At 38.6% G+C, this 24219-nt stretch overlaps 1 protein-coding gene across 4 annotated transcripts in view; it reads left to right on the top strand.

Annotated features, from left to right (window-relative positions):
* The first annotated feature begins 3437 nt into the window (after window positions 1-3437).
* smoc1 (SPARC related modular calcium binding 1) overlaps window positions 3438-24219 on the top strand; it is a 56649-nt gene continuing 35867 nt past the window's right edge. The window contains exons 1-3 of one of the 4 annotated variants that reach the window (XM_042388660.1): window positions 3438-4782; window positions 22886-23051; window positions 23631-23708. In XM_042388660.1, coding sequence (XP_042244594.1) covers window positions 4681-4782; window positions 22886-23051; window positions 23631-23708 — 346 coding nt within the window. In that variant the 5' untranslated portion in view covers window positions 3438-4680. The remainder of the gene's footprint in view (window positions 4783-22885; window positions 23052-23630; window positions 23709-24219) is intronic. The other 3 variants (XM_042388661.1, XM_042388658.1, XM_042388662.1) reach the window with 3 other exon arrangements.

The raw sequence follows: 24219 nt of genomic DNA, 5'->3' as shown, positions 1-24219 counted from the left end.
CTGTAGAGGGCAGGCAGCCCAGTCCCCAGGAGGTATTAATTGTGGATGACAGTGTGTAAACAGTGGGGTGAATAGACAGCGCAGGTGCGGGACACCCCAGTCCAGACTCAATAGCCCTTTTCACACCCGTGGCTCTCTGTTGCCACTTTCTCTTTCATTCTCCCGCTATGTAAAAATCTCTCACAACCCTGATTAATGTCACGGATAATTCGGCTTTGTGGGCTTATTTATTTGTTGCTGTGCGTTTCCGTCACTACTAGACATGCTTCTACATCAGCTTCAGTGTGTGTGTGTGTGTGTGTTTTTGAAGAGGGTAATAAGAGGCCAGGTTTGCTGCTGTCCAGAACTGTAGGTCAGCCAAGGGCTCTACGCAGCTCCTCATTTTCAGGAGCTAGTGAAAATTGTGGCCAGTACATGTAAAATATGTGGAATTTATGAAATGAAATCCAGATGACACTTTAAAAGGAGAGGGCTTTCTATCTGACCTCCGTTTTTTCCGTTCAGCACACCACCCAGCCCCCTTCCCTGTCTGTCTTTCATTCAGCTCTGTAATTGTGTTTGGTCATGTTTGACAATACTAACTTTTTAAGAGCTATCATTCATACAGTAAGCAGTGTTATTAGAGGACTCACTGGTGGAGGAAGTATTCAGATACTGTATTCATAGCTGATAAGACTTTATTGATCCCCAGAAATTTACAGCAATAGTGCAATGTGAAGATACTACAAGTAAAAGTCCTGCATACAAAATGTTAGTGAAGTAAAATATTGAAGTATCATCAGTAAAATTACTCATTATGAAGGGCCCTTCCTGAGTTTTAATTATTCATATATTAATATATTAATCTATAAGCAGAATATTAATAATGTTGGTATAGGTTTATACAACTACAAACTACTGTGTAATCTCTACTACTGTATATTATATACTTGTGGGAAGTTTACCTTTACATTAGTGGTGGAAGAAGTATTCAAATCCTTTACTTAAAGTAAATAAATATACTTAAAGTATCAAAAATAAAAGTAGTTATTATGCAGAATGATCCTTGTGCAGAATGTGATATAATTTTACAAGATTATTTATTGTTGATGATTTAATATAGCAGCAATTTAATATTGCAGCTGGTCAAAATTAAGCTTATTTTAACTAGTTAATATATTGCTGGGTAGTTTAACCAACAATATCATCATATTTTATCATATTTTATGAGTAGATCATATGTTTTGTACTAAAAACCTTACAGTAAAGAGTAACCATTCACTATAGCTGTAAAAGAAATAAAGTGGAGTAAAAAGTAGTATTTCCCCCTGAAATATAGTGGATTAGAAATATAAAGTAACATAAAGCGTAAATACATTAAAATTGTACTTAGGTACAGTGTAGTACAAGTGAATATACTTATTTACCACCGCAGATTAATGTATAACATTACACATTAATATTATTTGAGTTATTTACGCTGTATAAACATACAGTATACACATTAATGAAGCAGCAAGAAATTACAGCTATCAAATAAGCATAGTGGAGTAAAAACTACTTTTCCTTGAAATACAGCAGAGATGAAGTAAATTGCACAAAATGATAATATAATAAAATTCAACCACATCTAATTTGTATTTAAATATAATTAATGAGTAAATGTACTTATGTTCCACCTCAATTCACCTGGTTTCCACAGTCTATAGAGTAAAACAAACATTATATAAAAAATATCAAATAGTTTAATAGAACTAACACACAGTTATTAAAATGCATGAACAATAAGAAGCTATTTAAACTAACTGAAAATGTAAAGGTACCTTTTATCTAGAAAAGAATGTAGTTACTTTAGTGTTATACCTTGAGTAACTGTGATAATAATGAGACAACTAACTAATTATAACTTCTTTTCACCCACAACATTCAGCATACCACATCTGAACTCTGTGTGTGTGTCTAAATTGTACTCTTCGTACATGTGACATCATGGTCGAACATCTGTGCTAAATCCTCCCCCCCGGCTGTCAGGTCGCTGGGTGGCCTCTGTCCTGCTCCGTCTGTTTCTGTGTCTACAGACACCTGCTAATTTTCGGCCGTATGTAGTTGGTGTAAGCCGGCGGGGGGACAGCGGCTGGGGCGTCTTTGGAAGGGCCGCTGCAGTAATTGGGAAGTACATTTCCTTTCAGCATGCCCATTCATTCCTTTTTTGTTTTTGTTGTCAGAGGTTTTCTTTCATGCTCGGCCAAATGACAACAGAATTAAAGTGTCGAGCCATGCTTTCCCTACAACAGCTTTACACCCCAGAAAACTTGGTCTTCTTTGTTAGGGGTGGAGGGTTGAACCGAGAGGGAAGAGCAGATATAAACTGATCTCGTTAACATTCCAAGAGACACTCCTGTTCCCCCTCTCTGCTCCTCATCCTCACCTCCCACAGCATTTCTCCACTCACACCTGGACATGAGTGGACCCTGCTGGCACAGAGCCGGGAGGATTTGGGGGGAACTGAAGCCCCTGGAGTGAGAAACAGCTCTGATAATGATACTACAGAGATGCTTTTCTGAGTCTCTACGGTGGTCCAATAAACAAGAATTTAGATAATTCACTGTCTCGAGTTCGCCAAGGACTCAGTTTTTCTCCCTTTATATCCAACTGCCCCTTCCTTTTTCTTGTCTCCCATTTGGCCTGACCCTCTTCACGAATTTTCTCTCCATCCTCTATGAGAAAATGCCTCTTTTTTGAAACCGCCCGGTGCACACACAAATCATTAATGCTGACCCTAATTGTGCCAATTCCAGCAGCTCAATAGCTCTAATTATAAGGCTCTTCACTGAGGCACTCAAAAAGCCGCTGAACTGTCATAGCCAACAATTAAAAAATATCTATAGGGACAAAGACTGAGAACAGGGGATTTGGTTGGGGGGGGGGGGGGCTAACCCATTCCAGCAAAGGGTGACCGGATGGCCCTTTTCAGCTCTTAAAAGCCCAGTTTCTGAGGATTGAAGGGTTGCTGAACTGAAGCTGGACACCTGCACTCAACACTCTGCTTCCCTCGCTCACCCTCTCCGGTCTCTCCTCCTTCCTTTTAACTTGCTCTCAATGGGCTACACAATTTATCTGAAAAGGGAAACATGGAGAAAGAGAGAGTAGAGAGAGAGAAAGAGGACGTGGGAGCCAGAAGTTGAGAGTTTGTGGGACGACTACAGTGCAGGACCAGTTTTATGCTTTAATGTAGGGCAGGTGGGCAGTAATTGATTATAACTGTGTATCAACTTTTAATGGGGTTTTATTGTGATGATATGATCATATTTACAGCTAAAACTGATGTTATTTTATTTTCATTATTGATTAATCTGCAGATTATTTTCTTAATTAATCGAATAAACGTCAGAAAATAGTGAATAATGTTCATCTCAATCACCCAAAGCCCAAGATGGTGTCTTAAAATGTCTTATTATGTCTTATTTTGTCTGATAGAGTACGATACAGTAAATCGACTATCAAAATAGTTTGATTCATTTTCTGTTCATAAACCAATCAATTTATCAACTATTCTTTGCAGCTTTAATGATATATGTTATTAATCATAGGTTCTATGTTATTAGTTTTCAAATTGTAACTTCAAATTAGTTGTGAGGTGTTTGTTTCATGTTTGTTGCATTGATCACCATCAGATAATATCATATTGTGATATATACTGATATTGGAAAAATCTCTCATTTATAATTTAATATTAAATTCATCCTTATGCCCAGAATTACTTCTATCCATAGTGCATCATAAGCAAATGTGGGTATTTTGAAACACTTTTAATGAACATTTATGGCACTATTATGTCACCATTAAGCGAGAAAATCAGGTTTACTTTTAAAAATAAGTAAAACTATGGACAATAATTAGGGGTGAAGTGGCACAGACAGATGTTTTTACCCAATCAACCACTGAATCCTCACTCTACCAACACACACACTCAAATCTACAAACACAGGCTGACCCCCTGCAGAGCTTGTGACAGCTATTGACTTTACTCAATAGATGTTTTCCATTGTAACCCAAGTACACAGGCTAAATGTCACGGCAGCAGGATACTAGGCTATTATAGAGCATTATATGTCTCTGAATGGGGATGAGAACCTAAAATTTGACCTCACAATTGCTCGGCCATTGTCCCTGCTCTCAAAGACTGACGATAATACACTGAGTATCCCGGCAGCTGCTGAGTCTCCTGCCTCTCTCTCTCTCTCCTTCTGACCAGAGCAGCCTTTTCTCCTCTGTGCTGCCTTAATCTTGGACCATTATAAGGTGGGCGTGGCTTTAACGCTTACCCCCCCACCACCACCCCCCTCCTGGCTGCCATTGGACAGCTTTAGTGTCAGTCAGTGCTGCTGAGCCCTCCTTTGCTTTTAAATGAAGTTGCAATGGATACAGAGGCAACTCAACCTGTGGAAGCCGCAATGAACAGCTGATCCTCTCGCAGTGGATAAAACCAATCACAATGGTCACCGCCAAGTCATAATTTCTCATCCCACGCATGGCACTAAAAGTTTCTGGAGAAGCAGACAAAGGAAAAATCACTAAGAGGAAAACAGTGTGGAGAGAGTGAAGGAGGGTTTTATTTTTCACCGTGTGGACCTGTTGATCATCAGTCTGACAGACGAGTCTACCTGCCGCTCCCTGCTCCGCGCTCACCGACGCGCAATTATGTTATTGCCAACTTTCCTGCTTTTCACCTTCTCGCACTTTTTGGCGCCGCTGTTTCTCTGTTACCTGCCTCAAGTCTCCGCACAGAAGCCTGGTTCACGGGTGAGTGCGTACCTGTGTATGTGTGTGTGTGTGTGATGGGTCAATTTCACTGTTTCACGTGCAACATGTAAAAAAAAAAAAAAAAAAAAAAAAAAAAACGACAAAGGAAAATTAATACAGTCAGAAATTAATCTGTTTGAAAATATAGCGTTTGATAGATCAGATCACACAAATTTGTAAAATTTAATCTTTCAGAAAAATAGTTTTAATGGTGGTTCAACGTTTTTTTTTTTTTTGACGGCCTGATTTATCGCTCTTTAAATGAACTACATTCAGGCAATCCTCACATGTTAACACTGATCTCTTCATGTCTAGATAAGTTAAAGAAATAGCCTATTGCAAATATTGTAAAAGTGTATATTATAGTCAGTGGGTGCGTTTTTGTCCAGATCAGGTGTAAAATGAAGTGTATATGAACTTAATTAACGATTTTGCCGTGTAATAAGAGTCTTTTAGCAGCAATAGTACACTGGCGTCAAATTCAAGGACTTTCAATGATTTTCAAGGTATTGTGGGGCAAACATCAAGAACTCAATAACGACATGTTGTGGGATAAGAAATGAATATTGTTATGTAAATTAAAGGCCGTATTTATTTCAATAAGTATTCATTCAACAAATCCGGATGTCCCAGGCTTACTGATGATTCTGGGTCCTTCATGACTTTCTCAAGTGTTCAGATAGCAATCTGTTCGTTTCCAAATGCTTAGAGGCACTTTTTCATAACCTTGACAAATTTTCCAGGACTTTTTCTTTTGGGGAAATGTCTCCATGGTGTGTTTTCATACTTATTATGTGCCTTACTCTTCCAGAAAAAAATCCATTTGGCTGTTTTATAATTTTGAACCACTATGAGAGAAACTCTGGTCCTGACTCTGTCTTTCTCCAGGTGGGGTATCAAAGCTAAACCCACCTAAATACACTTTCCATATGACAAATGTAAATTATGATCCTGCCAGACATGATGAAAGGCTCTTTTCAAGGATATGAAACATAAATTAGGATTATTCTTTCATTGACCAGAGTTTTATCCTCCTTTTTTGACCACAGCATCCTCGCCTCTGTCCTCCCTACTTTTCTAGGACGGATCTTTGCCACTGTCATGTATCTGCAACTATCTTTTTTTTTCTCCTGTAACACATACTGTTTTACTTGTTCTCCCTCCTGTTCAAGCTTTCTCACAAATACCCATGCCACTGTCCAGGCAGGGAGGGAAATAAGTGATGCGAAGTGGAGGGGAACAGCATTGTTTCAAATCACAGATGCGCTGTAATATTTGTGGTCAGAGGGGGAAGATGACTCAAGGGGGGATGAATATGTAATACTCCGCTCACATATTGGAACTATTTCACAATGTCTTTGAACAACCCCCCCCCCCCCCCCACCCCCCACAAGACACTGTGGTCAAGACTTCTCTATGGAAAGAGTCACAATCAGAGTGAATTTATACTTTGCGTAATCTCTTCTCTGTTACTCACTTTATAATTGTTTTCCTACAAGCCAAATAATGAAAGATCCAGGCGGAGTGTGTGGTTTTACTGTCATACAAGTGCATTTGGTGTTTGTTGTATTTTTTTATGGCTGATTCAGGTGCCAGATCTGTGGTTAGCCACACGGGATAATACAAGTGCTAGTAAGTTCAGGACATCAATTTGAAAGGTGATTTATTGTCCTTTTCTCAGACTATCTGAACTGTCCTTCTGCAGTGAAATTCTCCAAACTTCTGTTCTTCCCTCTTTGCTGTTCTATCTTAAGTTAAAATGCTTTCATGCTCCTCTGTCGGCTGAGAAACAATGAAACCCTTTCAAAATCAGGATGGATAAACTCCAAAATGTGAATTAAAAGCTGCTTCTTAGTTCCTGAAAAATTGACACTTTAGAGACAAAAGCTTTTCACTTGAGGAGCAACGACATGTGGGAAATTTCTCCAAAGTTCAGTGAACATTCTTAGCATCTGTAACCTTTATCATCACTTAAAACGCTCTCTGCATCCACTTCATCCTCCTCCTGGCCTGGATTGGGCACTGAAGAGAAATAGTCACACTCTGCCTGCTGCGCACACCCACTCACACCACAGTAGATACTTTTAACATTGCTCACAGCTGCCGTTATACCAGAATTCACACCCCCACTTTCCACGTTGATATCAGTGGTGATAGCCTTAGCTAACTTCCCTGCAGAGCTCTGCTCCGTTCTCATTTCCCCGGAGGCTCCATGATGCAATTGGGACAACATTTCACCAAACTGGGGAATATGAGTAACTAGGAGACTAGCAAAGCTTCAGACAATATAAACCTCTTGCCTTGTGATTGTGCCTGCAGTTCAGATAAGTCTGTCATGCTTATTGTGAAGAGCGCCCACTCCCTCCTAGTTCTTGTTTCTGTTTGAGGCTGCTGGGAGTGTAACTTTGATGTCTACTTTATTGTTTTAGTAATTTGTTCGTGCACTAGTGGGAGGACAGCACCACTCAAATGATAAGGATGTGTGATGATAGTTAAGGGTGGTGATCACACATTTTCCCATGACAGTAGTGCAATACAAACTTTGCGTAATCTACCAAGGCAAAGTCACAGGCTGAAATATTTAGTGAGACTAAAGACAGTGAGGAAAAAAAGTGAACAACCACAAAAAACATGATCTCACTTAAAAACCTTTTTTATGAATCTCTGCAAAATCTTGATTTTTTTTTACAGTCTAAGAGGATTAAAGTTCACATCTCTTGCACTTCTTAATGAGTACAAGAAGATATTTTGCAGGTTTTTTGGGTGCTTAGCACCAGGAATGATCCGTCTAACGAGGCAGGTGGTGGGCAGGCAGGCAGGCAGGGTCTCGTTTCCTCTGACATTTTTTCACTAGGAAATCAGTTTCCCAGGGGAGATGTGTTCAGAAATGAGCTCTAACAAATGAGGATGCCATCCACTGTTACCCATCTATCCTTAATCCCCTTCATCAAATCAACCTGCTAGTGCCAGGGATGGGATGGGATGAGCAGTCAACTTGCATACTTTGATGACAGCATCGGTGAAGACCCATAATCTCATTGAAAAACAAACATAAACAGACAGGCATGAGCACTGCACCAGCCAAGACTGCATACCTTCAATCTTGGGAAAGAAAAGCCCCGGTTCAAAAGCAGGAAAGCCTTTTTATTGGTGTGAGTTATATCACAGACGCAGTGCAGGTGTGACTGGTCTGCATACATGTGCTGATGCATGTAAACGTATGAGTGCAGGTGCATTGTGTGTGACTGTTGTATGGTGAGGCGATGACTCTTAAATATGCTTACAGTGCAAAAAGGAATGCAGGGCTTTTGTTGGATGAGAGAGAAAAATCTGCCATGAAAAGATTTTGATAAATTGATGGACAAATCCACCCTAAAACAGGGATTAATGGGTGTATCATACATTTCTGGCCAATTCTGTCAACGGTAAACAATCAGTCAAGTAGAAATTCTTTCTAGTCTCATCATTTTCCACTGACATTGAAACGTTATATCGTGATAAAATTAGATATCAGTTTTTCTCCTGACAGTAGCTGCAGAATACAATTTTCTAGACTGGAAAACATGTACTGTATATCACTTTCTGCTGCTCATTACACTTAAAGAAACAAGAAAAAGTTCATGTCTATTATCTGGTGGTTGTCAAAAGGCATTCTAGGAAATTGGAAATGAAGGGTGAAGCAGATGAGGCAAGGTTAGAGAAAATTGGCACACCACGTAAGCTAAATGTTTAAATAATTCAAATAAGTGGAATGTAAACAAGCATCAGAAGTTTTGCTTTTGCTTTAAACATTTGTCTACTGGACACTGGATATAGATATTGTATATCTTACTTTGATTAAGCTGAGGGACTCACAATATACAATTTAAAATATTTCCCCACCGCGTTACCATAGCATTCATAATGTTTGGCGAAAGGTCACATTTTTCAACTCATTACCGCCATCAGACTTTCTCTTTCTGTTTCAATTTTACATCCAAAGCTACGAAAAACTTTTCTTAGACTTTTAGAAAAATCCTCCGGCGCCACAGAAGATATACAACTTTTTCCACAGGCTCATTATGAGTAAACTGATCTTCATGTGTAAAATGTTATAATGTATTATTACTTCTTAAAACATGTGATACAGTACATAAATCAAACTCTAGTGATGCCTTTATCTGCAGCATCTTACAAATATGTCAACTCAGCAGTGTTGTTGTCATTTTGCAACCAACAGGCTGGAGAGCAGCTGAATAAAACAATAATGAAAAAATGCAACAAATGGACCAGACTTTTAAGGAATCCTAACCATTCCTGCAATGTGCTGGGAATGTGTTTGTCAGTACTCCGGACAGCTGTTCAAATGAGAGCTGTCCAGAACATTTTAGATATTAGTTAGGAACGGAAAGAGTGGAATGTCACACTTGAGTCAAAGTAACGTTAGTTGACTCAAATATTATGCGTGTAAAAGTAAGATTACCTGCTCAGGAATTACAGTTACACAAAGTCACTGTGGCATCTCGACTATAACCGTTTCAGTATTATTACACTCCACAACCCACCAACTGGTGACCATCTTACCTTAATAAGAAAGCTCCCTGAAAGATCACCTTATGAGAGAAAAGAGGTTCAAAGCAAACTTAACATACTGTAGCATAGGCTACTCTAATCAATGCCTTTCCAAAAGAAGCTGAGTACAATATTTTGGCAAAAATCTACTTAAGTGAAAGCAGAATTACTGATTTAGTATACATGTGCATAGATTTATATATACATATGCAATTACAGGAATTAGATAAATTGTATTTATTTACTTTTAACACCATCGGTATAGTTAAGTTGTCACGAGATTGAAAAGATAGACAAAAACGATAAATAAACCATGCAATACTTAAAATTTGTGGAGCGTGTGTGTGCGATTAAGTAGAGTGTAAGAGTACCTATTCTTACGACAGTGATTGGGGGACATTGACATGTACGGGGAGAAAGATTAAATAAGGACAGCATGAAAGGCTTGTCCCTTAACCATCAAACCACTGGGATGCATAGAAGACGAGTTGTTGACCGTAATCAGATGTGCAGTGCACATTTCTCCAGTTAGCCTTTATGGGGAAAAACATTCTTGGCAAAGTAATAAGGTCACAGTTTGGCATCACCGTCTTCTGTGAAAAGAAGTCATGAAATACAAACCTTTTAGATTAACTTTGTCCTGACTTTTTGTTCAGCAGCAGTTTCTGATTAGGCCCTGAAAGGGAAAAAATCCCTAAAAACAGTTATTGGTGATGAAGCTTGTGGTTTTGAGTCTCTTTTGTTGAATGGTGGTGTGATTTTGCATAATGATGCCACAATATGCATATGATTTTGCTGTTCTTAGAACCTTGCTGCCAAGAAGTGAATGACCTCAGGATGGTGCTACAGAGCTGATGATGGATACACAAAATCCAAAAAGGTTCTTCCTCTGGGGATCATGAACATGCTCAACAAATATTGTGGCAATTACTTGATGTAATATTTTGTGTGTAGGTCAAAATTTTAGTATAATTGTAGAAAAAAAATGTCAAGATCACCAAAAGGATACTCTTTATCTTCCAGGAACCGTGAATATTGACAGAAAATTTGGATAAAAATTTGGATTAGTAATCTGTCCAATAGATTTTGATGTTTCTTATATAGAAGTTGAAATTTTGGTCTGATGGTGGAAAGTCAGGTGGTCAAATAAAGACTAATCTTCTAGGGACTATGAATATCCACAGTAAAGTGACATGAACTTGACATTTATATCTTGTGTATAAAACTGACACTTTTGCTTGAGGGCGGTGCTGAAGGAAAGATTGTGTACAGCAGAGTACAAAATCATCTGGGGACCAGTACTGTGCTCAGTAAATTTCAGATTTTCCATTTGATTCGGATACGTCTTGTGTACAGATGAACATTTAGGCACAATAGTTGTTCTATGCTTTGGTTTTTTTCAAAAACATCCCCTCTGGGGACCATGAATATCCACTGTCACTGTCAAGTAAGTGCAGCCATTACTTTTTAAGATTAGCCAGTGTTTTTCAAGATAATATTTTTTAAAATAATGTTAACAGACTAATTAGGAAACATCTTCTGATGGATGACAAATATTCATACCAGACTTCATAGATATCTGGGTAGTTGTTGAGATATCTTAATCTGAATCAGTGTGTTGGATTGGCAGACAGACTAACGCTGCCATCTTGTGGTCCCATCACTAAGTGAGCAAAAATTGTTAACCTACATGTATCTCAAACATTAATGGTAAAAATGTATATAAACCTTTTTTTATCAATGTTATAGACATGACTCCAGGATGGTCATTGTTGGTCTGTTGGTCAGTTGGTCTACCACTTTAGTAGTCTCAGCAACTAATGGTGGGGTTGCCATCATGGTTCCCAGAGGATGAATCTGAATGACTTTGATGACCTCCTGACTTCTCCTCTTGTGTCACAATGAGTTTGACATTTGTGCAGTTTTCAGACATTCATGCTAACTGCAACTTTGGTGAACTCCTAACTTTTCATCTAACACTAGAATTCAGTCAGAATTTAATTTTTTTCAGTACTTTGGTTTATCCATCTAACAGTTTGGTTTTCTGAACAATGAGCCTTACAACCTCAGAGCCGCTAGTGTGACTGTAGACTCATGGCCCAGTTAGTTTCACTTTTTGCCCCAGTGTTACACAATCATAGTGGGAAATCCATCACATGACAAGAAAATTGAATGCAATGAACGTCACATCTCTTCTGTGGAGGTTGGTTAATGGCCCAGAAAATGTGGGAAATCTCTAACTGAAGTAGAATAAAAAAAGAAGTTGAGTTCAGGGAAATAGGGCACACTAAAACATTCAATTATAACTAAAGCCTAAACATTACTGCTGAACCCCATTAAATGTCAACAAATTGATTTTACTTTACTAAAAACTCTGGTCCAAAACACACAGACCCACAAGCCAATGCCTTTACATGACTAGACACCTAGACTCCACTTATATTTCACAGGCCACTGACAGATGGCTTTAGGGGTGACTCCACAAGCAACCAATCAAATTGCTTACATATGTCGATACCCTCTGATGATTGCATGATCAGCAAACGCATTTCATGCTCAATTTCGGGGCTTTCTAATCAGTGTAATGAAACACAGTCAAAGTCCAGCTCTGTGATTTCAGGCCAGTGAGCTCCACACACGAATCATCGCTACGTCGCTCAACATTTCTTTTCCCCCGCAGATCCTCCTGATAGTCACGGTTTATGAGGTGCGTTTGGAGTTACACAACTGTCTAGTCCACTATGTGAACTTGCTCTACTGTATGTAAATTCTGTGGGTTTTAGTGACATGCACCAGCTGTTGTGTAAAAGGAATACTGTTTGTTGAAAAAGTTGTGGCTATCTGTAATCATTCAAATTATCTGGCCGGCAGAAACACTTCCTCTTCTCTATCAAACTAGCTCAGAAGATTAGCCTCTGCCCTGCCACATATTTAAAGGTTTCTTTTGATATGAACAAAGTCAGTGGTCTCAGCTTAAGTCTGCAATGGTGGCGTGGAATCTATTGTAATGTGGGTAATACACACTCACACACACACACACACACACACACACACACACACACACACACATACACACACACACACGCTTCCCTGCTTCCTGGGAACAGCAGAGACAGCTGACTGTTCTGTAGCCAGGATGTAGCATTAGTGACAAACAAGGAATGTTGTTAATCAGATTTAGAGCCATTTCCGAAAAGGAAGAACAGCCCCCTCTACCCCCCTTACTCACACTTTCATTTTGATTTCTTTACACCACTTCAAAAGAAAAATAAGGAAGTCGTCCTTCACATTAATCTAGTATTTAATCTCCTGACAACCATCTTAAGAGGAAATCTGATTTCAGCATAGTGTGAAAATGTTTTTCTTTGACTCCTTATCAGATTACATGGACTGGATACTATAAATATAACGGATATGTTACAAAGAATAGTATAAATTAAGAAAGTTTACTTCATAGAGACCATTTATGCCTTCATAATGCCACAAAATATTGCTTTTGTTGTTATTAATATCCAAATATATATTTGTTATTATCAAGGGAGATTATGAGTTGTAGGAAGATTATAATTTATAAGTGGCAGTTACGGAGTAACTAGGACACAGTTTCATAGAGTTTTTCTGGAAATACTCAATAACAATTATTTTGGGCAGCTGAAATCAGTTTTTGCAGGTAATACATATATATATTTTTAACTTTACCAACCTTTGGGAGGAGGACATAAAGTAAATTGCCTGTGCTCCCTTTATCATTTTGACATTACAGTTACAGGATAAAGCTGATGATATTCTACCTTTTTGTTATTGTCAACAAATCACATGAAAAGACCAAAAACAACAATGTGTTAGTCTGTCTCTCAACACTTTGTGACTTCCCTAGCCTACTGTTTCCAAGTGAGGAAGTAGCCCTTTAGAAGAAGGTTACAAATATATAATTTAATTTTTTAAAGGCTATGTAATGCATTTGTTGGGGACTATTTTCAGCCGCAGATTCAGTACGCTAGTGAGTATTTACAGCAGCAGGATGTTGTATGTGGGTTTGACTCAAAATAAACTACGGTGCCCATTTTCATCATAATGAGGGAACATGTCACCCAGTGCAACATTGTGGCTCAGTGATGTGTTTTTAATAGTTTTTCACAACAATGGAGGTCTGCGGGACAGAGGAGTAAGATATATCAGGCTTTAAATACACAGACTACTTGGTAGAAGAACCAATTCATAGATGGTTTTGGTCTTTTGTCAGATTTTTTGACTATAAAAATATAAAATATCACCAGACTAATCCTTAAAATTATTTCTGTGGATGCTTAATTTGCAACATGACAACCTGACATGGTTTTCGGTCAGTTTGCATGTTTTTCAGGGTGCTAACCAACATCTTTTGAACAAATTCAATGACAAAAGGCTCTTCATGTTATGCAATAGTGTGTTTCTAATAGAAATACTGTATTTGAAATTATGAAACCCAGATACTACCATACTGTCTTAAGGTATGTAGAAGACTATCAGAGTTTGTGTTTCATTCAGCAAAACCTCCCGGCTCTTCACTTTCTACACAAGTTAGCTTTTAAAATGTACTAAAATCAGTACGACTTTACTTTAGAAATAACAGTAATTACACGTAGAGGTCAAATTAAAGAACAGTGGAGTTGGGGACTATTACTTTAATGTTTTAAGCCCAAGCCCCACCCTCCCGCTGTGAGTGGCACACACACTTTGCACCTCCTGTGTGAAAGTTGTCCAGCTCCGTTTTCGCTTTTGCTGGATCCCTGTTTTAAGGGTTACTTTGAAAAAGTTAAATTACAGGTTTCTTTTCAAGACAAAACCTAATTAGAAATTTAAAGGGAATAAGGGGGAGGGGAAGAAGGGGCACAGCTTTTCATACATTCCTTTTTATTTTCTCCACTTCTTTTTATAACACGGTTAAGTAAAGTGTGTTAATTGAAACAGCATGAGGGATGGCATTCGCTTTATAGATTTCCTGAAAACTAAATGCTAATTATCGGACAAAAGTGATTACCTGAGCCTGTTAAAAGCACACAACAGTACACAATTAGCCCCGACTTTGGTGGACAACTTTCATTGGCTTGTTACCTCTGTGGTTGGCTCACTTTCATCCTTTTCCTTTACTATTTGACTACTCCACTTGTTGGCTAGTGAGGGAATGCCAAAAGCGCCGGCTTTAATGGCACAGAGATGCATATGGGATGGCCATATATGTATATATGTATGTATGTGTTGGTGTTTGTTGCATTGTTTGTTGTTGTGGTGCCCAAGTGGATAATGAGCCCATCACACGTTAGCGTGGAGCAAGGAAACAATGCCCTCTCTTTCTGTCTCACACACAAACGCACACACACGCTGATGCAGCCCAGCCTGTAATGAATCTCCATCCCTGGATGCAAAAACCTTTTCCTTCGAAGCAGTGATGTCATTCAAGTCAAGGTGCATGTCCTTTTTAGTTAAGTAGAACTGACATTTTTTTTTCCCAGTACACAGTATCTGATTTAATCAGTCCTCCATTAAGCCAGGATAAGAGCTTAATGCCAAAACGCAGATCACTTTGCTCTATAATAATGATCATATCTAGGCCTGTATTTATAGAACACTGTTCTCACAGTTTAACATTAGACCACACAGAAGTATCTACAGTATTTATATAAGAGTGTAAATATTAACACTGTGCCAGTCTGCAAACATTAAAATAAACTGACAGCTCTTTGAGAGGACAGAATATGTCAGTGAAAGTTATTTATACTTAACAGATTTCACCGATCTTAAAAATCAACCATCAGGCTAAATGATGTATGTAATCACTTGATATGCATGCACTGCAAATCATCTTGTTAGTAAGTACTAGTAGTATGTTTGGTGATGAAAAGTTGAAGCTCTGGCAGTGAGTTTTAACACTGTCCAGAGGTACAGAGGTTTGACTTAACACTGACAGCGAAACAGCGAAATCCTTTGATAACGGGAACAGTAGAAATGTGTTAACATCTCTAAAACACTACAGCATAATTTGAAAAATAGTTAGCTTTGATGTGAAGTGTAAGTAAAGTGCCTTTAATGAGCTAAACACTGGCACTTTCCTTTAAGACACCAACTGTAGATGTATTATTATCAGCTAATGCCAATATATCAGAGAAAAAAAAAGAAAAATAAAGTTGATTCTAGTGTTGCCCTCACTCCAGAAACTCCAGGACTTTGTATTGTTGGCCTCACGTTGTTCCCAGCGTAATCTTTCCTGTCACCACAGCTTTGATGTATCTGGGATATAAATCAGTTAACATGTTGTTAAGCAAACCTGCAGCAAATTTATATCCAAACAAATCAGGAGCTGATTACAGTAATAACAGTGAGAATAGAATCTCTCTAGAAAGTCTTTTATATTGTGTTACATGCTTGGCTTTAAACTGAAATCTCTCCAAATAAATGAGCTGTACCCAATGCACAAAAAGCCAGTTGGAAAGTTGAACTTAATTGCATTTACTGTAGTAGACGTAATCCACAGATTTGTTTATTTACTACCTTTGTTCCGTTTCACATAGCCTGCTTTTTCCCTCTGTCAACCTTTTAAGCGTGCATATATAAAAAAAATGATTATTTTCGATTCATATTCTTTCTTCTTGTTCCACTGCTGCGGGTCAGGCTGGAACAGATTCCCTGCCAGTGACGGTAAAAAAAGACCATTTTGCTAATGCTGTAATGGTTGCACAATGGGGGTTGCATTTCACTTATTTTATGAGTGGTGGTGAGAGAGCTCGGGGCTTCGTGTGCTTCTGGCTGAGATGTGTGTGTGTGTATGTGGGTATGTAAGGGGAATTTGGCTTGTTAAATGTGAGAATGTCGGTGCTCATTGTTTCCCGGTCAGGATATCAGCACCAAACCGTCGCATAACTCCCCTGGTGTTTTACCTCCAGCTCATCTTTAGACTCTTTGGTGGGCTGTCAAACAGAGGAGGATATCATGTCCTTGTAAGATTATGGGATTTATATCTAAGTCGTTTTTCTATCCAATAAAGCTAAAAAATATCCATGTTCCTTTGAAAATTAAAGAAAGGGGCTCTGAGTGGTTGTTAAAGTGAGATTATTCCCTCAGGGGTACATTCAATACTCAATTATATTGTTTGGCGCTGTGGCTTTTCTGTAAATCTTTGATGTCCTGTCTGTTGCACTATAATGTAAAACTGCACATAATATTCAGCAAGGGAGTATGAGCGAGTTTCTCCCCACAGGTTTAGGTAATTAATGTTATTTTGAGCAGCACATGTTCCTCGCAGATCCAGCAATAGCTCCTGTTACATGTTATTCTGTTTAATTTAGATGTGTTTGTTTGGTTTTGATTAAGGGACATCGGGTGGGTCTTAACCCCAGCCATTAATGGCCTTACAGGAGAGGCTGGTTTCCCTCAGGAGATAATGCCAGGTCCCGTCATCCTGGCTAATACTGTAGCAGCTGATTGCTGTCAAACAGACCTAGGTCACACAGTAACTAAAAATAACTCTTAGCGTTTGTTTTAGCCTACTTAGGTCGCCAGATGGGTGGGGTTTACCACATCAGGGCAATTTAGATAGTATTTGGTAAGCTGGAAACCACAAAAAAGTGTAAGAATGTTGTAAAAAGCTTTGCTGATGGCTTGAACTAGTTTGTCTGGTGCTAAAAGACAAACCTCACTCATCTGGTTGTCCCTGCTGGTTAAGAGAGTTATTTTTCAGATACCATGTGATCCGGGCTTACTGTCATTCACTGCTGGTTTGACTTTATTTTAGCAGTTTTCAAATGTGAACCACATGGACATTTATTGTAGTGAGGAACTAATATAAAGCAATGGTCACATAGAAACTGTAGTGAGACACGACAGTGAGAGGTGGCTGTGATGCAGCGCAGTCTGAGTCAGCAGATTAGATTAGATAGGGTTTAGTATACTTTCTGCTATTAGACATTCTCTCCAGGGAGTTTGATTTTTTTTTTTCTTCAGCATTTTCTCTCTCCATTGGGTAAGTAAGAGTTTTAGTCACGCTAGTGCCTTTAGGGATGGCATTGTTGTTGGGTCAGTCCAACACTTTGGCTCAGACTGAAATATCTCAACAACTATTGGATGGGTTGCCTTGAAATTTTGTACAGACATTTATAATTCCCTGAGGATGAAGCCCGCTGACAAACTGTCATCCTCAGTATGACTTGTAATTGCTTTGGTGATCCCTTTAACTTTTTACCAGCATTCATCAGGTCAAAATTTTATGTGTCTAAACTTGTTTAGAACCAAATACCTGCACAACTGATGACAATCCCATAAGCCTCAGCTATACTTTGCTAATTAGCGAATGGTAGCATGCTAATATGCTAAATTAAGATGGTGACCATGGTAAATTTTACAGTATAAACCTTTTTAAAATCACCATGTTAATGTTGTAATTGTGAAAATGTAAGCAAGCTGTTGTTAACATTAGCTTAATGCACTTGCCAGGTGCATTTTTTTTTTTTTTTTGGCAATGAAGGTTTTTGAAATTCTGTAAGAATTTGACAGTTTCACAGCAAATAATATCATGCTGTTATATCTCCTCTATTAGAAACTGACCAACTGGTATTAGCCGTCACGTCATTTACCTGAGAAGTGAATGGGTTATTAACATCACTTAATTACTCTTACTGGTTTTTTTTTATTCTTTGCTTTGTTCTTTGTCATGAAATTTCATACATAATAGTGCTCTTAGTGAAACTCAGTAACTTTTACACAAGTATGTTTAATTTTTTTTCAAGAAAACTTTCAGCAAAGTTACTTGTACTTTATCTCCCTGAATAATAAATAACTTGTCGTGTTAATTCTACATGCCTCTACTTTTGCTACACTTCTAATAGTGCTTTTAAAAAGTTTAAATCATCAATTCAAGTCACAAAATCCCAACCATAAACTGAAGATTTTTTTTTTCTTTTTTTACTGATTTTACTGACACTTTTATCTGCCAGAGTCTCTGGTTTCACCTTTATGGGACTTGAGTCTGTGGGTGGGACAGTATGACTAAGAAATTATGTGGGAGACTTGGTATGGGTGTTTATTTCCACTTACCGGACAATGCCGTCTCAAAATCTGTGATTTAATGCTTTATTATGACAGTGGAGGTAGAATGGCTGCATCCATTAAGGTTGTGAGTCAGGGACGGGGAGGATGGGTCAGTCTGTGGGCAGAGGCCAGACTCCGTGGCTCTTAAACTGGAAGAGTCACTGGATGGACCTAAATCCTAAAGTGTGGTTTGGATACTGATTTACAGTTAATAGTTCATCACACAGACAAGCTGCTTTCCATTCACAGTACTCTGACTCAGGCAAGTTTACTTTTTATATCATCTGCTGTGGAAGAAACATGTAACTGCAATACTGGGGTTTCTTTTCTGCTCATAATTAAACTGGAAGTTTACATTATGGTTCTCTTCACTACCTATATAACAAAATAAATGAAAACATACCCATGTTTCCTTACTCTAGGAAAAACCCCCAGATATGATGCAGATACGTTTTTTTTGCGACTACTGAATTATTCTTGTCCTTCAATAAAGCCAAGAGGAGGACATGCAAGTTAAAAATGAAATGATGTGCTGTGTTTTCCTCCCTGTCTGCACTTTCTCATAAAGAGGCACATCATGATTTAGTTATACTCTGAGCTGTCTGACAAGAGCTTTTCTACCGTGCTTCAATGCCAAGGCAGAAATCACATTAAACTGTCTGGCTTGTACTGGACACATTGTTACGGCGAGGCAAGTTGGATTTGTGTCCTATTGTATCCTTTAAAGTTTTATTCCCTTTTGTTTAAGTTTCCTTTCACCTTGTTATACAAGGGGTTTTTGTATCAATTTGAGGGAAGTATCAACATTTCACTGGAAGAGTTTAGGCAGCCAAAAGTGTCTCTCTTTGTTCAGTACTTGGATTAAAGGCATTTTAAAAGATACATTATTTTATGTGGGTATCAAACCCGTGACCTCCAGTTTCAGGACAAAGCATGGACCACCCTATCACATTACCTCACTTTCTGATTTTATCTGGCAGATAAGCTCCAGTATCTTTCTCTATTTCAGGAAAGGTCTAATCTGTCACTTTGCTCTTTACAGATAATGGAGTATCTGCTGGTGGTGACAGCTGTGACAGCCATGATAATTACCATGATAATTTCTCCTCTGGAGGAAACGGTCCAAACAGTCTACCTAATGTTATATTTATTATGAAAATCTTATATTTCAGACATAGTTAAAATATCCTGTCTCTAGGGTGAAATTATTCCACATTTTTCCAGTGAGGCTTCATCAGCATTATAACAAGCCACAAAGGCAGTTCCCTTTACTAATACCAAGAAAATAGTTTAAAAAAAAAAGTCTTGAAACCAGTTAATTTGCATTGGACATAAGTAATATTAGCTCATTGAGTTGGCAGATTTTTCACTTTCTGAATTTTGGACTCAATTTTTATTAAATTGCAAGGATTTAGAAATTAATGTTTATGACTGTCATAACTGTCGGCGCTGGCAGATACTATCTGGTATCTGTGAATAACAAAACCACAAGAGGATTGTAAATAGATTATTTTCTGACCTGGGTCTCATTTTCCTCGCCACATTTTGGATTTGTAACTAATGCTGTAACAAGTTTAAACTCCTCTGTTGTTTCCAAATCGTCAAAGTGAAAGACATTTGTCAGAATATGACAAAGAATATTAAATTTAAGTAGCAAGAATATGCTGCCGCTGTGGCTGAGTAGGTCCTCTTCATTTTTTAGCCATGACAGCGGTGTGGCTGTGGGGAGGTGCTAGATGGTCCACCACTTTGGTCCAGATTGAAATATCTCAGCAACTGTTGGATAGATTATGACATTTTTTTTTACAGACAATCCAACAAGTCATCCAAATTAAAGGAACAAATATGTCGTTAGGAGCGTTTTCTAATCTGGCGCCCCTATCGACAGTAATCGGCATCATTTGTTTGTGCTTTACAAAACATTCACATTCACATAAATCACAATCAGTTAAGTAATATATGTTTTTTTAAAAATGTTGTTTGATGTGACAATGCTGTTTTTAAAGTCCGGTTAGGCACAAAAAAACACTTGGTTAGGTTTAGCAGAAGATCATAGTTTGGGTTAAAATGATGACTTTGTTAAGGTTAAAAAGAAGATGTAGCGTGGGTTGAAGTCACTTCCTCAAAGTTAGGCCACCTTCGTCATCATGGCTACAATAATAACCACAAGGTTAAGCTTAAGGGATGATCATAGTTAAGGATTTTAAAAAACTGTTCCGAATTGTGGTCGGAAATGTGACACTTGCTGTTAGAAACGGGAAACAAACAGCAGTGGCAAAGTCCAATGTTGGGTAATAGCCTCCATCCACCCCTCCTCCTCCAAATGAGGAAATCTGTCAACATACACTGTATATACGTCATCTCAAATGAGTCACTGCTCTGGGTCATAATCACTACAGCTGCTAGGTTGCATCTTTCACTCAAACATAACTATATGTTGTTTGTGGATGACTGACATTAACACCTATTGTGTTGTTTTTTGGGGAGGACAGTCTCAGACATTCATGGTCCCCAGAGGATAAATCCTACTGACTTTGGGTGATCCCCTGTCCACTACTTTGGTTTATAACCAAATACCTGTAAAGCTAATGACACATCATCTCTGCTGTACTTTGTCTTTTAATTGTCTTCTAATCAGCATGTTAGTGCAGTATTATCACAGTGAGCAGTCTTATTTATATCCTCAGAGTATATACTGCATGAATCAACATGATGTGAAAACACAGTGATGCTTTGTGTTCAGTAGGAGAATTTTCAGATATTTAGCTTTTTTCTTTCTTTCACTTTTTCAGTAAAGAGCAGAGTTGTAAGAGATTAGTGTCCATTGATCAATGAAAGTCAAAATTTCCAGGAAAATAGTGTCATTGGCAGCTGGAAATGGTTGGAAAGGCAAATAAATCAGACAGAATGATTGTGAAGGTTTCAGGAGCAGACTGGCACCCTTATAATAATAATATTAATAATAATATTACCAATATAAAGGCATGGATGGAGTTATAGTAATGCCTATCCGGAGAAAAAAAATGATTGCCATACAGTTAATCTGCTTAGAGCACATTAGATGACAACTCCTGGTGATTCATTTGTATATGAGATCCAGTTGTACGCCAGCTCATTTATGACATCAGTGGTTTGGCTTCGTTACCATCTACACTTTGTTCAAGTCTTTCTGATTGCTCTTTATATGTTCGGAGAAAATCTGTCTCCAGGCAACATTTTTGATGTTATTCAAAATACAGGTTGTTTTTTTTTTTTTTTTTAAGTTGGGCATTTGGAATGAGAAGGGAGAGGGAGAATGACAAAGGGAGAAATTGTGCTTGTGTACATGCTGCACATATGCATTTCTACTGTGGATCGTTTTGAAAATGGCCTCAGATCGTCTGATAGGAGTTGGCAAGTGAAGGATGGAAACTGTGCCCTTTGTTTTCTGGCTGCGTCTCATTTTCCACCACCTTCTTCCCTCCATACCTGGCCCTAATGAGATCTCCTGTGTCAGATTCAGAGCTCCAACCAGCAGTCTGGTAATTGCATGAGAGGCCTTGGGTTAAAAATGCATTTGAGAAAGGTTTTTTTTACACACAGTATTTGTCCTCTTAAGAAATTCCTGATTTCCATTTGTGTTTTATGAAACAGGTGTTTGAGCAGCCACAAAAGTTCAATCATCACTTGCAAGATAGGACAACTCAAGCGCTCCTTGTGTTTTTTAAACAGCTGAAACCCATTCAATAAAACTTGGCTCAGGTAAACTGCTGGGCCACTTTTCACAGCAGAGGATTCTGGTGCTGCTCAGTGCACACCTAGTCTCTTTCCTCACTAACCCACAACTCCATCTTTTTGGCAAAGTTTGTGCTCCCTTGAAATCCTGTAGACCTTAAATATATTTGAGGCAGCTGCGAAGCCAAGAACCATTACTGCTGTCAGCGAGAAGGCTGTCTTCCAACAGTAGAGTAGAATCGACTCACTAATAGATCACGAGTAAAGATCTGGGGAGAGGGGGAGGATAGATTCCCCTTGCTCTTAGTGTGGTTTGGCTCCGTTGAAACTTAATCAAGGTTCAACTTGTCTTCAGCCAAAGATCAATTAGATAAATTAGCCTCTAGTTTGAGCTTCAGTGCCGAGCAGCCCACAGCCTCGTCACAGTAGCCTAAACAAAGAAAGGCAGCAGCCGACAAGTGTTGGAGGAACGTAGAAATGTTTTGAGTAAAATGGGCAAGTGACCCATGAGTCCAATTTGTACATTAGTTTGGCATAATCTCAGGTTTAGCTGAATGCAGCCTTTGTTCAAACATAGGGAAACCAGAAAGAAAGATAGAAAAGGAGCCAGAAAGAAAGAACAAACTAATTTATCAAGGAATGAAACAAAAAAAGTTATAAATTCAATAATCTTAAAATGTATCAGTCATGTTATGTAAAACCTGAAGTGAAATGAGTAAAATTTTCTTATGTTTTGCACCATTTTTACACTGACATGTTGCTGTTTTTCCTGTTGCAGTGGCTGATTGGAGACAGAGACAGTCACTGTGGGGTCATCTGCCCTCGGACGCAGGGAAAGCCAGTGTGCGGCTCGGACGGGCGAAACTATGAGTCCGGCTGTGAACTGCAGAGGGCACGCTGCAAAGATAAGACACTGACACAGGCGCACCGTGGCCGGTGTCGAGGTGAGACTGTGCCAGTGCGCTCAGATGATCAACTCATGGAGACTTGAAACTTGTTCGCAATGAGTAATCTCTCTGGGAACATTCAAGGAAAGTCACATTTGAAATTAAGCTGCCTCTTATGATATTCACATTAGCCTTTTCATAGTATAAGTACTTGTTTGTCTTACTTCCACACAACATACCTCTTGAGTACAATGCTTGATGGCAGCTGACCGCAGAAGTCTTAGACATTAGAGTTTCCTTGAATGCACCAACAAAGGGTTTTTTCAGTCTGTGCTCACAACTGCATTACTGTGAGACAACATGACTCTAAGAGAAAAAAGGAAAACTTTGATGCATTAGCTAGTTTAAACTTTAAATCTAAACAACAATATGAAGTATTCTTAAAACTGCTGGCAAGGTACTGTAGGACATCAGCCTAAAAAAGTATGGTATACTTGATATAGTAAAATTGCTGACAGTAATGGAAGGTATACACATAAATTGTAGTTAATTGCCTAAATCTCTATTATGTCTTTACTATTACATGACTCTGCCTTTGAGACTACTTAGGGCTGCTTATGACTTTTTGGCTTTCAGGTAAAAACTGGGTGAGAATCGATCAGTCGCCAGTAGCTACAACTTCCCCATCTGAGGGGAGAGACTTGGAGCTAAAAGGTAAACACCGAGAAACCTCACACACTATAAACAATGGTCCTGCAAACAATGGGTGATTATGAGGAGATGAGTTCATGTGGTAGTGTTAGCACATTTTGAGTGGAGAGATTGTTCTCTGTGGCCAAGCTGTGAAGCCAGAACTTAATTTTCACCTAAGATGCTTAAATGATTATGCACCTAATTGTAACCTAACTATCTAACTGACTATACGTTGTAAACTTACAAAAGCAAGAGAAAACAGTCATTAAGTTAAGATTCAAAGAGCATGTTTTAAGATGTTGCAGCTTGGTTTCAAAGTGAACACCAGAAAAGTGGAACTGAATGAGAAGATGTCTTTCATTTTCCGCCTCTCTGTAGGCGTGTAAGTTCTTACAGACCAGGATCACACACTTCCTCAGTCTCTGGATGCCAGCCACTCAACAACAGCAAAGATTGATAGGTCTAGAGTCAAGGTTGGAACTTGGCATTTTCCCCCATTTTTCAGTCCCCCCCCCTCCTCCCCTGTCCATTA

This window comes from Thunnus maccoyii, chromosome 16 (genome assembly GCF_910596095.1).
Source record: "Thunnus maccoyii chromosome 16, fThuMac1.1, whole genome shotgun sequence".
NCBI lineage: Eukaryota > Metazoa > Chordata > Actinopteri > Scombriformes > Scombridae > Thunnus > Thunnus maccoyii.
Note: the sequence above shows the minus strand (reverse complement) of the source record. Positions and strands in the feature narration are given on the sequence as shown.